Here is a 16,552-nt window from a genome sequence, read left to right as displayed (position 1 = left end):
AAAACCTGGGTAAAATAAGAAAATTATGTTGATCATTTGGAAGGATGTTTCTTCATGTCAGACTTTGAACTGCTGTCCCGAATGTGGTGTAAGATAGCACTCTGCCATGTGAAGTATCAAGCAGCATGGTGGCCCTGTGCTATTACTGAAGCTGTAGTGGTACTTTTAACCCTGTTCACTGGCAGCTCCTTCTGCATGAGGCAAGCTGACCAGAGCTGTGCTGGCCAAGCACATTTCAGAAACTTCTGGGTGGCTGTAGTTAGTGATGGTGTTTTTTTTCAGAAGCATCTGGTCAGTCACTTTGTTCCTGTGGAGTTACACATCTGACTTCCTCAGGCTACAAAATTTTGTCTTTGCATCTTTGAACACTTACATATAGTTGAACATCTGTCTTCATATTCTAAACTGAATTATTATGTTCTTACATCTCTAAATCTATTTTTTTTTCTGCAATTTCTGCCTCCATTCTTCATCTTTTAACTTTCTGTCTGGTGACTGTGAGAGCAATACTTGCATTTTTGTGGTGGTGGGTTTATGGGGGTTTAGAGGTGGATAGAGTACTTTGAAAAATTTGGTGTGTCTTTATATCTTTGAAAATATAATAATAGATATGTCATGGAGAGTTCTAAACTGTTTGATTACAGCTTTCCTTTAATAATGTAGTGGATTTTAAAGTTTATAAAGGATAATATTAGTGTTCCTGTATCCACAGTGTTTTCTTAATCTATATAAATTTTACCATGGAAAGACATTTCCATGATTTCAGTTAGTGTTTCCAGCTGGAGTAATAGCATATTGTGGTGACTGAGGAACGAGCTAATTTCTGTTGTTGTGCTCTATCTATGAAGAGGAGCAAGAAAGAGGAGCTAATTTGTGTTTTTCTTGTTGGTTGTCAAGCTCTAGAAAGATTGTGGAGTCAAGAGAGACTGCTGCTACCCACTTGTGTTGCATCAGATCTCATACTATTTTTTAACATCTCTGTAGCGGGTGGCAAAGAATGTGGAGAGAAGGAAAGAAAAGAAGATTAAAATTTCAGTGAGCAATAAGGTTCTGACACTCTGATATCCCAGGAGCTCTGCATTGTCATGCTGGAAACAGCTGTCTGTTCCTAGGCTCAGCAGCACAGGTACTGCCCTTTGCCTGCACAGGAGTGGTGCACGTGAGACAGTGAGGAGGAATTAGTGCTGCACTTTTGCAGGAATCTTCAGTTACACACTATAAACACTGTGCTTATAGAACCTGGCATCAGCAGTGAAGGGTTCAGGGGGTAGGTAAAGATCCTCACACTGATTACTGCGAGCCTACTACGCTATGGGGATGTGTGTTGAGCAAATGATAACTAATGGCTTGAAAGTCAGGGTTTAGATGTCCAATTTATTGCTCTGTCATTTGTTGTGTCAATGTGGGAAGTCACTTAATTTCTCTGCAACTTAGTTTATCATTTTGTAAAAGAAAATACTATTTGCCTGTGTCACAGATGAGCAACTAGTTTTAGATTATGTGTTCATCAGTGTAAGAGCAATCTGCCAGAGACATGTATTAGCTCAATTAAACCAACAGTCTTTATAGGAATATTATAGTATAATAGCAGCAGTAGTCAAGTATATTCCTATTTATAATGTATGTAGCCTATATTGGTATTCATAGCAGTGCAGGTATGGCATTGTGAAGTTCAGGTTAAATGAACCACAGTACTGGGATTTGTAGGCTTTGCTGAACTGTGTGGATGTGTGGTGTATGGACTTGAGCTAGCTAATTCAGGAGTGGCTTAAGTGTTTTTTACATTGCAATTACCGAAGTGATTTGTGTGTAATTTGCATCTGAAAAGGCTGTGTGCTGTTTTGATAAACAGGAGGGCAGTGAAATCATAGTATATTGCATCATGTCCTTGAACTAGGTGGCATGCAACCAGTTGTGTTCATTTGCACCAAGGGTATTTCATGGTAGGTGCCACATCTTCAAGGACACCTGTGCTTTAGGGTAGCAAATTTCCCATTTTATTTGATTGCAGGGTAGTTGCAATTTTCCATCCTCTTGAGAATGAACAACCAGCAAGAACTCTCAGCACTTTGGGGCATTTTAAATGAGATTATACAGTCACTGATCAATGCGGGGCTGGATTGGTTCTATCAACTTGCGTAAGACTGCTTGAAGGGAGCTTCATTTGAGCAAGCTCTGTTGGGAACAGGGAGTTTAGGTGGAGTAAATCTGAATCTGGAATCTAACAAGCACTGAGGCCTATGTTTTGTTTGTTCTTTTTTTTTTTTTTTAATTTTAATATTTTCTTGTCAGTTTGTGTTAGAGCATCCATGATTTTGTGCATCTTCTCATTCAGGTTTATAATTGAATCAATTTTCTTCAGTTGTTTTCAGCTTACTGGATACAATGTAAAATACAAAGTGCAGCCCATCCCCCAGAAGTAGCTTACTGTAGTTGCAACTAGTATTTTCTATGGTACATAAAGGCAAGGCACTTTCAGAGATGGTGCATTTGATGGACCAGCTTCAAAGAACAGGATGCTCTTAGCACACCTTAACTGATCCAGTGGAAGATTTATATTGGAGAATGGATTAGAAGTCTACCCTCAAGCTCTGAATTATCAGTACATTTACCCATTTTCCACAGGGAATGATTCTGGCCAATAAGTTGGCATTGTTGCAAAGCAACAAAATACAGCTTCAGCTTTGTAACTGCTGCTCCTTGCAGGCTGATAGTGCTTAATAAATACTGCTGTAGTTTGGGATCACCACTTCACATGAAGTTCAAAGTTGAGTTATAGCTATCTCTTTGCATTTCTAAATTTGTATAGCACTGACACTTGTTTTAGTTAAATATTCAGCATATACTTGCTATCACATTCTTTGTAGCTATCCTTGGTAACAGCATGTTGGCTCAGAGCCTTTGCAAGAGTCCTTGCGCTCACAGCAGTATTATTTTATTGGAAGGGAGATTGATTACCAGTGAACGCTGCATTTTTTTTTTCTGAATTCTTTGGAAGAGGCATGGGTGTATTGGAGGCAGTTTCTTCCTGGTATAACATCATTCTGGTCCATTAAAAGTAAATTTAGTATGCAAGTGCTCATTTTAACAATTGATTTCATAAAGGGAAAAAATCGCCTAGTTAACCAGCAATTCATATGTCAATATTCATTACCATCCATCTCCATTCCATTTTTCCTTCTGGTTATCTTGGGAAGTCAGAACCTAGTCAAAGTTAGATGCCAAAAGTTACTTTATATTGGCTTTCACCCCTAGGTTTCCTGGATGTAACATCCAGATCCAGACAGTATTTTCAGCATTCTAGAATAGTTAGGAATATCTGCAGATTTAGAAATACATAAAATCAAAATGGAGTGTGTGGCAACCTGGGGAAAGGGGAGGAAAGTGGTCCATTTATATGGTTTATCAAGAAGCAATCTGATCTCCTGCCAGGTGACTGAGGCAGATCGCCAGTGGCTCACACAAATGGAGCAACCGGAACTGTCCATCCCGAGTGTTGTCTGTTAGACAGTTATGTGACAGTGTGACATGTGTCACAGATGGAGAGAAAATTGCTCAAGACCATGGAGAACACCCTTTTTGGAGGTTGTGTGAGGCCTTGGTCATCCCTGGTTAGCAATATTGTTTAGACCACTGCACCATGAATATTTACTCTTTTTATTAACCAACATACATAATTGGGAACAGCAAGTGACTGGTGAGAAGTACCTACAGACACCTACACATTCAATTGCTCAGGGGCTTAGTTTAAACTTGTGTCTATTTGCAGGAAGCCAAGTAACTTGGATTGACTCATGTCTGAGAGCTAGTTTGGTCTAAAAGATGGGTGTATCCATACTGCATATCCTTGGCCAGAGGAGTCTCAAACCTCTGGCCCTCAGCTGGTATCTTTGTGGCCTGAGGATACAGTGATTGTTGTGTATGGTTTTTTTCCAAGCACAGTGTTTTTAAAAAAGTGAGATTGTCCTGCAGCCCTCCAGAAGGATGAGGTTATGCATTGTTGGACTTGGGACATATTGGGAAGCTGTATGGTGTTGCAGAACCTTTTGGGAGACTGATGCAGGCATGGATAAGAAGTAGGAAGCCAAACCCCGTTTAAGATCATCCATGCTGACTCTTGAGAGCAAGTGCTGATGGTGGAGAACTGTGTTCCCAAACCTGTATCCACTTAGGTTTTGAGCTCCACAAAAAAGAACCTGGGAGCAAACTAGCAGTTAAGCACTGTGGGTGATCGGGAGCCCAGAGCTTGCTCCTTGCCCTAATACTGTGTGGAAATGCAGACATACCTGCAGGATGTTTTGAGGCAAGTTTTCCACGTGAGAAGCACTTAGTTGTGGAAGGGCGCTGCACCTTTAGGAAATGTCTGTAAGAGTAGTAGAAATTGGAAACCCCAGCCTTCATCAGGATCCCAGTTTCCCTAAAAAGAAGAGAAAGGGAGTGTCCTGGAACTAGGTCCTTTCTTGCTGCTCTGTCAGAGTGAGGCAAAAGAGTCTTGGCTTGTTCCCTGGCCTAGATATGTGCCCATCCTTCATCCTGCCAGTTGTAGAGTGAGAAAAGTATTGAGCTCTTGTGCTGCAGCACAGGGCACCCTGTGAGCTGGTACCTCAGAAAGAGGAGGAATGGGGTCCTTTAGAACCCTTGAGTTCTCCCAGTGTGAACAAAACTGCTTTCCCACAAACAAGGAGGAATTTTTTTGGCAAAAATTTGAACATTAAGTGCAGCTGCTGGAAGTGTTTATACTTTGTTCCTTAAAAAAGGCAACAGACTGAGTATTGTTGATAGTACTGCAATGCTCAGCACTTGCAAGGAGGGGAAGAAGGTCTGGGATAATCTTCTACTAGGAAACTCTTTTCGGAGTAACTTCACTTATAATTTGATGTCCAAAATGGCCGTTTGAGGGATTTTTAGATGCTTTGGGAGTGTAGTTCACTGATTGAAAGCAGACTTCCTTCTCTACCCGTCCATGCAGGGGAGCAGCGCCATTGTATCCAGGGTGGGGCCAGACCTTCTCTCTGTCTCTGCTGCCTGTGGTGTGGCTCACTGTGTGGGGATGCCCCGCCCTTGCTTCAGTAGCCCTTATGTCCTCCTCATCTGGCTCGGGGGAGGACATGCTTGCCAAGTCTTGCCCCACTGGGCATGGTGGTGATGTGCCATGTGTAGTACCAGTGTTTCCCCCTCCTCACCAGAAAGGGAACTGGTAGAGATGGTGGAGTTTTGATTTCAGCTCCAGTCTTCCTGGCTTTTGTCTGTTCAGATGGGTGTTGTATCTGTTCCTTTTGGGAAAGTTATTTCGCTAATTATGCAGGTTTACTTCTGAAGGAGGAGTAGAGGTGAATTGTGCAGTGGTTGGACTGAGGTACACCAGTCAAAAGCAGAGTATATCCCAGGTAGGACCTGGGGATCCTCTGGTTGGTGTATTAGCCTTGGTCAACAGGATCAACTTAATGATAGGCTGTATATTGCCTTCTGGTATATAAAACTTGCTTGGCATGCCCAAGTCCTGGTTTAATGAAGTAATAATTAACCAGAAAAAGAACATGAAGAGAAGTTTCTTCCCAGTGCAATTTTAGAGAGATTTATGTAATAGATGTAAAATATCAACTTAATATTAATGAGGATTAATTGAATTCAGAGTAAGTGATTTTTTCCTTACATCTCTTCCCTCCTGTCACCTTAATAACCACCTATTTGATCTAAATATTCTAGCAGATCAGGTAGAGATTTTTCCTATTAGGTAATTACCAGTTCAGCAAGGAATGTGGTTATATGATTTCTCAGGCACGTAAAGTCATGTAGTCTAGTTGTATTTCACTAATTAGAAAAAAAAACAGGTATTAATGACATGAAATTGTAATTCACTCTATGATTGTGTGCTAAAGCACTAAATCTCTCATGGTTTGATATTAGCACTACATGTCAATTATAAGCTGCCCTTGAAATATATTGATTACATAGCATAAAGGTAGTTTTTACTTATTGTCACCCAAAATTATATTTCAGCTGAGCAGTCCTGATAGGTATCTCCATGGGAATTCATTTAGCAGATTCTGTTTTCTGTGATTCAGTTTCTCCCTTTTTAACCAACTATCTTGTTTTATCTCAGATGTGCAAGAAATGTTTTTCTTTTTCATTTTCAATGTGCAAATTTTGCACATTGACAGTTCATTTATTATAATGGAGAATAGGAATTGAAATATGACCTTGTATTAGTTTGTTAAATCCAGATGATATTTTCAAGAAATAGTTTGTTTTTCAGGATTTCTTCTAATGTACTTCTTTCTTTCTCTATTATATATAAACCCCAGAGTCTATAAGGACTCCTAGATGTGCTAATTTCTATGAAACACATGGGATTTTGTGTCTGTAAGAGGTTTCTTACAACAGTCTTGTTTCCAATGTTTTTTTCTGACAGCAGTCAAGACGTTTGATAGCACTAAGGGTAATCTCTTAATTTATTTCTCAGATGTTTTCATTGAATTTACATATACACAGAGATTAAATTCTGACAGTATTTATGGATTAAAATGTAAAGGTGGTTGTATTTGAAATTTTCTAATTACAGTTCTGTATCAGAAACTCTAAAAGGTAAACTGGAAAAAAGTTTTCTTGATTTTCAGAGCATGTTTTTAATTGGTTATTCTACCTTAAAGTTCACTGATCCTTTTGTGACATATGGGAGCCTTATCTCTTTGCAGCTTCTGGTTTTTGGGAGAGTGAGGAGCCTGATCAGATTAGAGAGAGAGAGGGAAGACTCACTGTGATTTGGTGCATTTTGTCAGCGGCTGCCTGTCTAATCCAGTGTTCTTATGTTTCTTGGGGGAAAAGCAGAAGTGTTCTATAATAAAGAATAAAACATAAAAAGGAAAAAATCAGTGAGAGGCAAATGTACCCTCTCTTTTTAGCGTATTTTTAGGAATATTTTTCAAAGGCTTAATAGGCCATCTTATCCATAAACAAGAAGTTGAAGACTGCTGATTTTCTCCTTGTGTGTGGCAGAGAAAGAGAATGACTGGCACAAATGGTTTTCAATTTTTACCACTTTTGCTGCTGAGGAGTCCAGATTACTGCAAGCATGGCTATTGTCAGAAAAACAGCTGTGGGAAAACAGCATCTTTGAACATGAAAGTTGAAATTTAGAGACCATTTATTTTTTTGAAGATGTGCGTTTGGATTTAGATTGCTGGTGTGTGGCTGCAGGCTGGGGTGAGTTAGCCCCTGATAATACACCAAACTGGCCATAGGAGGGGAGGAGCTGACAGTACTCTTCAGATAGTAATTGGTGAGGTTCTTAGCTGGAGGCTGTCTTAATTAAGCTGGAGGCTTGATCTAAAAAAAGCCTACATAAAATCTTTGTTTTCTCTTCTCAGCTAAGTGTAGCTGAAATTTCTTTATAAGACCAAGTTGGATTCATTTCTGGCTGATACATCACAAACGTGCTTAGAGAAAGGTTCAGAAGGCAGATTCTGTTTTCAGTCTGTATAGTGTTGTAGAGTTGACTTCCTGCTTGCATCTGGAGTAGACTGGGCTGACAGTGAGGAGAAAACTGTGTAGGTTTTTTTGATTTGTTTTTTAACAGAGAACTGTGCAAATTAGATGTGGATTTTCACATACATTTATATTAATTAAAGGGTTGCAAATGCAGCATATTAACATAGTATTAGGGTAGAAAAAAGCTGTACTTTGACCATGGGCAGTCTCATTTTTGTTTGCAGCAGGTAGCCTGCATCACTGGAGCCCTAACTCTGGGGTCCCTTCCTGTCTCCTTGGTGGTCATTTCCCTGGCAGAGATGGAGAGGTGCTCCCTTGGGGCTATACCAAAATTGCTTCTGGGTCAGAAGTATTATTGCCATGTAGCCAGCAGTTTGTCTGTGCTCACTGAGTGTTAAGTCAGTGCCACCATCCCCAGGCTATTGAGACTGTCCCATCAGAGAACTGGCTGGAGACCAGGCTTTAGCATGGTAGCAGTACAGGAAAGCAATCCTAGAGGTTCTTGGAAAGCCTTGACTCTGTCTGGTACAGTTGGGGAAGAATCAATGAGGAAAGGTGTGCTGTTGGACAACTAACTAGGTCAACTAACTAACAAGGAAGGTCTTGTTGGAAATGTGAAAATTTGGGGCTACCTTGGCTGCAGCGACCACAAGATTGTGGAGTTCAGTATCCTGCTAGAGGAAGCAGGGCAATGAGTAAGATTACGACTCTGGACTTCAGGAGAGCTAAGTTTGGCCTCTTCGGGAACCTTCTTGGAAGGATCCCACTGGAATGTGCTGATGGGAAGAGGCGTCCCAAGAGAGCTGGTCAATATTCAAAGATCATTTCTTCCATACTCAAGACTGGTGCAGCTACAGGGAGAAAGTCTGGAGGAAGGAAGACTTTCCTTGGTTGAGGAGGGTTGTGTTAGAGACCATTTAGTCCAATTTGACATCTCCAGTCCATGGGGCCTGATGGGCCTTGTTAGCACACACGAGTGTTGAGAAAACTGATGGACATCATTGCTAGGCTATTCTCAGTCATCTTTGAAATGTTATTTCAGTCAGGAGAGGTATTTGAGGACTGGGAGAAAGCAAATGTCTCCCCAGTTTTCAAAAAGGGCAAGAAGGAGGACCCAGGGAGCTACAGACCAGTCACCCTCATCTCAGTCTCCAGAAAAGTGATAAAATGGGTTACCTTGGGGGCCATTTCTAAGCATGTGGAAGACAAGAAGGTCATCTGGAGTAGTTAGCATGAATTCACCAAAGGGAAGTCATGCTTAAGCAACATGATTGCCTTCTGTGGTGGGGTAATTGTCTGGATAGGTGAGGGGAGAATATTGGGTGTTGTCTACCTGGACATTAGCAAGGCTTTTGACGCTCTCTCGTGATATCTTCACAGGAAAGCTCAGGGAGTGCAGACTGGACATGTGGACAGGGAGGTGGTTTGAGAGCTGTGTGAATGGCAGGTCTCAGGGGATTGTGATCAGTGGCACAGGGTGTGGTTGGAGGCCTGTCGCTAGTGGCGTCCCCCGAGGTTCAATATTGCATCCTTTATCATTTAACTTGTTCATCGGTGACTTGGATGAAGGGACAGATGCTGTTTCAGCAAGTTTGCTGATGACACAAAGCTGGGAGGAGGAGCCCCAGAGCTCTTTGCAGCTCTTCAGAAAAATCTTGACAGGTTGGAGATTGCAAAGCAGCTATCTGGAGAAGGATCTGGGGATCCTGGTGGACAACAAGCTGTCCATGGGCCAGCAGGCCTTGTGGCCAAGAAGGCCAATGGTATTCTGGGGTGCATTAGGAAGAGCGTTGCTAGCAGTTTGAGAGAGGTGATCCTGCCCCTCCTCTCAGCCCTGTTGAGGCCACATCTGGGGTGCTGTGTCCAGTTCTGGGCTCCTCAGTACCAGAGAGACATGGAGATTCTGGAGCAAGTCCAGCAAAGGGCTACGAAGATGAAGAGGTGACTGGAACATCTCTCTTACAAGGAAAGACTGAGGGAGCTGGGCCTGTTCAGCCTGAATAAGAGAGAGCTGAGGGGGGACCTCATCAATGTATTTAAGTATTGAAGGGAAGGTGTCAGAGGATGGAGCCAGGCTCTTCTCTGGGGTGCCAAAGCAAAGGACAGGAGGCCACAGGCAGAAACTGATGCACTGTAAGCTTCACCTGAACATGAGGAAGAACTTTACTTTGCAGGTGAGCGTACACTGGAACAGTTTCCCATAGAGGTTGTGGAGTCTCTGTTACTGGAGATACTCAAAAGCTGTACTCAATCCTGAGTAACATACCCTAGCGGACCCTGCATGAGCAGGGAGGTTGGACCAGATGACCCCCAGTGGTCTCTTCCACCACCAACCATTCTGTGGTTCTGTGAAGCAGTCCTGCATCACTGGATGCTGAGTTCCACTCAACTCCCGTATGTTAAAAAGCACAGGTATAATGGAATCCATGGGACCCAGCATTGCTGTGCTTTCACCTTGAAGAGCCAAGAACATGGCCATGTCATATCACTGTCGTATTTTATCTGTAGTATTTTTTTCTTTTTCCTTGTAGAATACCAATGAGAAAGAATTCCATGTTTTTAAAAAGGGTATAAAAGAAAGAGAAAAAACTTGGACAATGGTCAGAGTCCTCACAATTCCTCAAGGGCCCTGGCTTGGCCTGCTAAGGTTTATCCCAGCAGCAGCAGTGCCTTGACTGTGTGGAGGGAATGCCCACACTTGTCTCTGCTTCAGGGTGCACCTCAGTCCTACCTTGTCTCCAGCCTTGTTCTCTGAGATATCCATCCTGCTGTCACTTCTGCAAGGTGGCCCTGCTCCTGCTGCTCCTGACTGAAATCCAGCAGGAGATGCTGGGCACTAGTGGGAGTCACTTTTGCAAATTTCTGACTTCCAACAACAGATTGGTTCACTTGTACTGATTTTACCTTATGTAGATGTTATGTAGATCTACATGTTAGGCTTATGTAGACCTTCAAATTTAATGGCTCCCTCAATATCACCATGAACAGCATGCCAGGTACTACTGTGTGTTGTACATGATCTTATTGTCGTGTTGCAGTGGAGTAGATGAAAAACTTCAGTGCTATGGGGGAAGATATGGAAGTACCAGAAAAGATCAAGTGAGCTGACAGTATAACAAGAACAACAGAATTTGTAAATGTGGATGTTCCGAGTGAATAACGCAATGGGTGAAGTACAGCTAAGTAATGCTGCAGAGTGCTTTTCGGTTAGAAATTGTAATTTTGTTCTTTTAAGAGCATTTCTCAAATGAAAGTTAGTTGCAATTGTTTTCTTTTAAAGCATGCATGTAAAATCTCACATAATATAAGTGGTGAATGTGGTCTTTATATACTGTAGGTGAAGCTGAAACTTGTATGACTTGACATATGCTTTCAACTCTGCTTTGTAATTGCCTTCAGAAAGTTACATAAAATCTCAACCCAGTTCCTGCTCCATTCAATTGAGTGATGATAACCTGGAGCCTTATTCTTCAGTGCCTTGAAATCATGACCAAGAAATATTGTGAAAATGCACATTTGTGTAAATAATTTGAAGTGCTGTAATTCAAAAATGTTTTACTCTGCATCATTTCTGCTGGTTGATTGTTTCTGCATCTAATAATTTTGCTTAGAGAATTTATTCCATTTCCTTTTTAGCTCACAACCTGGCACAACAATGTAGAGTCTGGGCTTCTAGGAAGACACGAGGTTTAATAGGGGTTAAAATAAATTTATGTTCTTTAAATATAAAATAGTGTCTAAATTGGTCTGAACATGTCTTTAAAGGGTGATTTGTATATATATTTTTTAACTTGATCTTGAACTGTATGTATTACTGAGTTTCAAAATTGGTATATTCATGTACAAATGCATTTGTGCCCACTTGTGTGTGTGTGCATGCATACCTTATAAAAGAAAGAAATGAATGACTTTGTATTGACATAGATTATTTAACCTTGGTCTCTTTTATGTCTTCTTAAAGGGGGTATCTCAGTTGCTTCTGGTTCTAGTGAATGGTGCCATGTTACAGCAGTAGCCTTTTCACTGCTGAGAAAGGACAGAGCTGGGAGATGGTCTGAGCTTGTCTTATTCTAGGATCTTGACATGTCCTTGGGAGCTGATAACTGACAGCTAGAATGGCTCAGGGCTGTATTATACATATAATGGTATGGTATGTATGTATACTATGTGCTGGGGCACTTTGTTGCCTGTGGCACTGTGAAAGTGGGTGAAGGAATAGGAAAGCATCTATTTCCTTAAATAAGGGAGACAGTTTAGTGGTGAATTGTGTTTTAGAAATTAAAGGCATAGGTTATGCTTGTTTGAACATAGATTTTTCTTTTGTTCTCAGTTTTTAATGAAATATGTTGAGATGGGATGTTTCAGTACTTTCTATGTTAAAAAACTGAGCTTGTCAGACAGTTTTAATGCCAATGTCTGTACGAAGCAATGTTACTTTTTAGGTTAGGAAAGGTCACCACGCGGCTCCACAGCAGCCTCTAATTTAAATGTAACTTGTCAAGTGTGCTGGTGGAAGAAAAATTGAAAATACAGCATTTGACTTAGAACTTAAAGTGTCTTCTGTGCACCAGGCCCCTTGGGTTGTTTTGGTTTTTTTTTTTTTTTTTAAATAATACTGTTGCCTCAAGGCTGGCATGACCTGGAGGAGATGAGGCAGCAGTTCTGTGCTTCTAGAAGATAAGGAGTATTGTGTGGTTCTCTGCTTGTGTCCTGCTGCCTCTTCCTGGCTGTGTCATGAGAAGAGGTGAGGGGAAGCCGTTTACTCTGAGCAAGCAGCTATGCCTCCCTGGTTCTTGGCTGCTGCTCCAGGGTTGTGGAGAGCTGGAAGTGGCTTGTAGTGTCTGCAGGCGACAGCCGTCAGTGTGCCTGACAGTCTGCTGCACCTGCCGATTATAGTGGGGTTTCACTTCGCCTCACAGCAAGCCTTCTTAGCTTTCTGTTTGCAGGTACCTCAAAGCTTCTAGAAAAGTCAAAGCTGTTGTGCTATATAGCAAGGAAAGGAAGTGTGTGAAGTATTAATTGGATATTCTTCTATCGAATGAGGGCTTATGATAAAAGTTCAGAACTGCGGGAGAAATGTGTGTATGTGATGACCCAAACCACAGCTGTGTGTGACTTAGTGGTCCTTGTTCTCTTGGGGTGTTATCCTGTAAACCAGTCACTTCTGACACCGTGTGATAAAATCCTGCATGGGGTGAAGTCTGGAGTGTGATTCCCTCTGTACCGTTCTTGTCTGTCTGCCTGCCTGGGAGGCAGTTGCATGTCCTTGCCATGCTCCACTGCAGCCTGGAGTGATGCTGACTTTTGCTCCTGTCCTTGCAGTCTGAGCGACAAGAGGCAAACATGGCCCAAGCACCCACTGATCCGAGTAGTGCGGAAACTGCTGACCCAGAGGAGAGTTCTCCAAATATGATCGTCTACAGAAAGGTAAGGATTTGGAGCTGTGTGCAAAAATCCCTTTTCTATGTGGTTGTCTTGTGGAAGGATCCTATGCGCCTTTTGAAGTCAGAGGTATATTTCAGACTGCTTGGATGCATAGCTGAAAGAGTTTTCAGGAAAGTAGGTGTTTCAAACTATAGCATTTGATAGCTTGGAAGTTGAGTTCTGTTCAGTGGACGCACATGAGCTTCTTAGTATGAAATATTTGATGACAAGTTTGAAATCTGTAACTTTTTTGTCATGTAACTTTAGGTAATCGTTCAAGTTTACCACAGCTAACTAAAATAAGCGTACATATCTTCCAAGTTTTATCATACTAAGCACAAAGCAGCTGCCATGCAGCAATCTTTTGGTACTTCTTTTCTATATTCATATTGTGTTTCTTGTTGCATAATTAGCAGTTTGATTCTTTGTAGGTCCTTGTTCTTACTTCCCATTGCCTTGCTTAAATTAAAAAAAGAGTATTTTCTCAAGTGCTAGGGAAAAATAAGTTAGAGGTAAAATAACAGCAATGTGTGATGTTAAAGAGCATTCTTTCACCATGATAAAATGTCTTATTCTGAAGTACTTCGGAGGTAGCATAGAAGATGAAGGAAAGCTGTCTGTTGACCCATTTGCTAAGGCATTGTTTTATTCTGGGGTAGGTGTATCCTTAATCTTTGAAATTTAGTATTTTTGTAGTTTAATGAAATAATGTAAATGTATTTTATTTAGCCTGCAAAATATTTCTTATGTAGTATGCAAAAGTGCTGTATGGTTCTGACAGAAATTTCTTGCATAGCTTAAACAAGCTGCCATTCTGTTATCTTAAGAGCTACAGTGCTAGCTCAGACTAAGTTTCCTTGATCCTGGGTAAAATTACTGAAATATGTTGGGGGTACATGGTTAAGTTTTCTGCTTGCATGACTGCAATCTTGATGACTTTCATATGCTAAGAAAATAATTTAGGTTTCATATGGAGCATGAGTTGTTTAAAGTGTTACTTTTTGATATCCATAATTTTGGTTTAGTTGTTGTGTATTTGGTTTGGAATCTGGAATTGTTAACATGGGAAAAATTTCTGGGTAATGTGTAGGCTTGTTTGTTTTGAATGTGTTATGAAAACACTTTGGCTCCTAATTTGGAAGTAGCACTAGTTGGTTACTCAGATTTTTTTTTCCAGCCTGTTTGCTGAGACGTCCAACACCCCAGTATGCTGAAGTAGATATGGGGTATGAAAGAAGTGCCTGGTTGTGTGATCTAGAATTAGGGCATTAAATCTGTGACTCTGCAGAGTATCCACTTACTTGTTCTTGAAAACACTGTTTGATTTGTGTGCCTTACTTCCTGTTAATCTCATGGCATTTCTACTTTATGATTTCTCCACTTCTTTGCCTTTCAGTGTTTCATTATTGTCACGTAGAATAGGGCTTGTGAGTTCTGTGGTATCAATGGGGAATATGCTCATACTATTGGATTCATCTCCCCTTACTGGTTTTCCTCTGATGTCTGTATTGTCAGCCCCTCATAAGACAGTCACCTGTCAAAATACATAGTTGTCTTTTAGAATACCATGCCCCATGCATTGTGCAGTTAACAGTGTATTCTGTATTGACAATGTTAAGCTAACACATCTGTCAGGTTTTTTTGCTGAGTGTTTCTGTTGCTTTATGAATAAAAAGCATTGATCTTACCTATTTTTCAGAGTAAATTTTCATTGGTGATTGACTTTCTAAATGTAATTTACATTATTTTAGATAGTAGTTTTAATATTAGCATTTGATATTATTTGATATTTTGATATTAGTTAGATGTATTATGCATCAATTTTATCTTCCTTAGTGTTGAAAAATCATATGCAAAATCTGAGACAAGACTATTATTCTTTTGATTATCTCTCCTCTCTCCAAATGAATGTTTAGCTCTTCATCTCTCATTTCCTTTCAAATGGCTTGATTGCCAGTAATGAATGAGAAAAACACTGCACTGGACTCCCTGAAATATTGAACACCATCTGCCAGAATACCCTACACTTCAGGGTTGGTATTGTCACAGCAGAAGGAAAGGTTTGCTTCTCACAGCAGGGATCCTGAGATGCAATTGTTGATCCCCGTTAGGAAGAGTAAGTAAGGGTGGTCTTCAATAGTGGGACCACAGTAAATCCTGCTGTAAGTGTGAACTATTTTGTTGCTTATCATAACTGTCATGTTTGTGGGTTTTGAGGGAGGAAAGCCCTGGAAATAGAATCCCAAATAGTTAATACTTTCTTTACTGGGAGTCTCTGAGGTCTTCTTGAAGTTCATGTGCCAACAGCTTGGTTGTAGCCTGGTTTTCTTTTAGTCACTGAGAGACTCATTTACAGGACAAACCAGATCTTAGGTGGTATTGAGTGTCCCCTTGGAGCAACCTCTCCCTGTTTCGTTTTGGAGAAGAGCCTGGAACAGGCTGTGCTCTTTATTTAGGTAGGTAAAACTAAGTGGGATGGGTTTTGGCCATGCAGAACAAAATAAACTAATTTATTTTGACTCAAATTACTTCATGTTATTCTCTGTGGACTCCTGCAAGCAAATGAATTCTAACTGCTTTGATTGCTACAGCAGATGGTCTCAATGAGATAAGTCTTACTTTCTTTTACCTTCAGTGTTAACCTTTCAGGGGTTGATATCTATCAATTTGTGAGATGCATTATTTTTTTAATCCAAAATACTCAGTGTTGATCCACTGTTTTGGATGACACCTGTGTGTGAATTAAGTAGTGCAGATGTGTTACAGTAAGCAGTGTTTAGGGTTTGCTTTGCCTCATCCCACCCTTATTAAAATAAATTGTACCCTAAACTACATGAGCTGTGTTGAGCAGGTCTCCAGTGACAGTCATGGGTATCTAGCTGTCAGGTGCCTATGTCATAGGATAGACGTTTATAATTCAGCAAGCTGCATTCCACTCCTTGGGCTTGTGCGCCCTCTCATCTCTGTGTGTCTCAGTGCTGAGCCCGGGGCTCTCACAGGGCTGCAGGTGGTGCTGCAGTAAGGGTGTGCTGTTGTTTATCTGTGTGGCACAGTGGTACCCAATGGAAGTGTAAGGGTGCTGCAGATACTGCATTGCCATTTAAATACTCCGTGGGTACAGTCAGTCTGGCCACATCTGGAGAAGATGTATTGATGGGGATTACTACTGGAAGAGTGGTGCACAGTGCTTAAGACAACTGTTTGAAATGCACTACCCTACTTTTCATGGGAGCAGGGAGTGACATCCCCATCCTCACTTCAGTCTGTGAGCGTTGTGTGGGTGCTGCAGCATGGAAGGAAAAAAATGCAATGTCATAGGTTAGCAAGCGTAGTCCCGGAAGGGACGTCCTTGCTAAGGGGTGCTTACAGTTTCCTCTGGGAACTGACAGAACCTATCAGCTGGCCAGTTTGAATATGGACAATTCTCTAAGCCACTTAAAGTTGTGATCACCTCTGTGATCCACATTTAAGAATAGGCAAACTCCCCCTCCAAGCTCTCTCTCGTTTCCGGCGCTGGGACAGGTGGCTGCAGGGCCCGAGCAGGGCCCAGCGGGCCCGGCCAGGCCCTGCTTGGGCCAGGCCGGGCCGGGCCACGGCCATCCTGAAGCCATGGACCTGTTCCAGCCGTGGAACCCCCCCC

General features: G+C 41.4%; 1 protein-coding gene across 9 annotated transcripts in view; it reads left to right on the top strand.

Moving 5' to 3' along the window:
* The window catches only part of RGS6 (regulator of G protein signaling 6), a 293,530-nt gene that overhangs the window by 6,891 nt on the left and 270,087 nt on the right, over window positions 1-16,552 (top strand). For 5 of the 9 annotated variants that reach the window (XR_006019279.1, XR_006019278.1, XM_042047282.1 and 2 more), the window contains exon 1: window positions 12,844-12,915. Coding sequence is in view for 4 of the 9 variants with exons in the window: in XM_042047280.1 (XP_041903214.1) it covers window positions 12,832-12,915 (84 nt within the window). In the remaining 5 variants the exon portion in view is untranslated. Of the gene's footprint in view, window positions 1-12,810; window positions 12,916-16,552 lie in introns of those variants that run through there. The other 4 variants (XM_042047280.1, XM_042047283.1, XM_042047284.1 and 1 more) reach the window with 1 other exon arrangement.

Source organism: Corvus kubaryi, unplaced genomic scaffold, assembly GCF_017639235.1.
Source record: "Corvus kubaryi isolate FWS band 111438036 unplaced genomic scaffold, C.kubaryi_AGA036_p1.0 66, whole genome shotgun sequence".
Classification (NCBI taxonomy): Eukaryota; Metazoa; Chordata; class Aves; order Passeriformes; family Corvidae; genus Corvus; species Corvus kubaryi.
The sequence above is the reverse complement of the archived record's forward strand: the minus strand, read 5'-3'. Positions and strand labels throughout refer to the sequence as shown.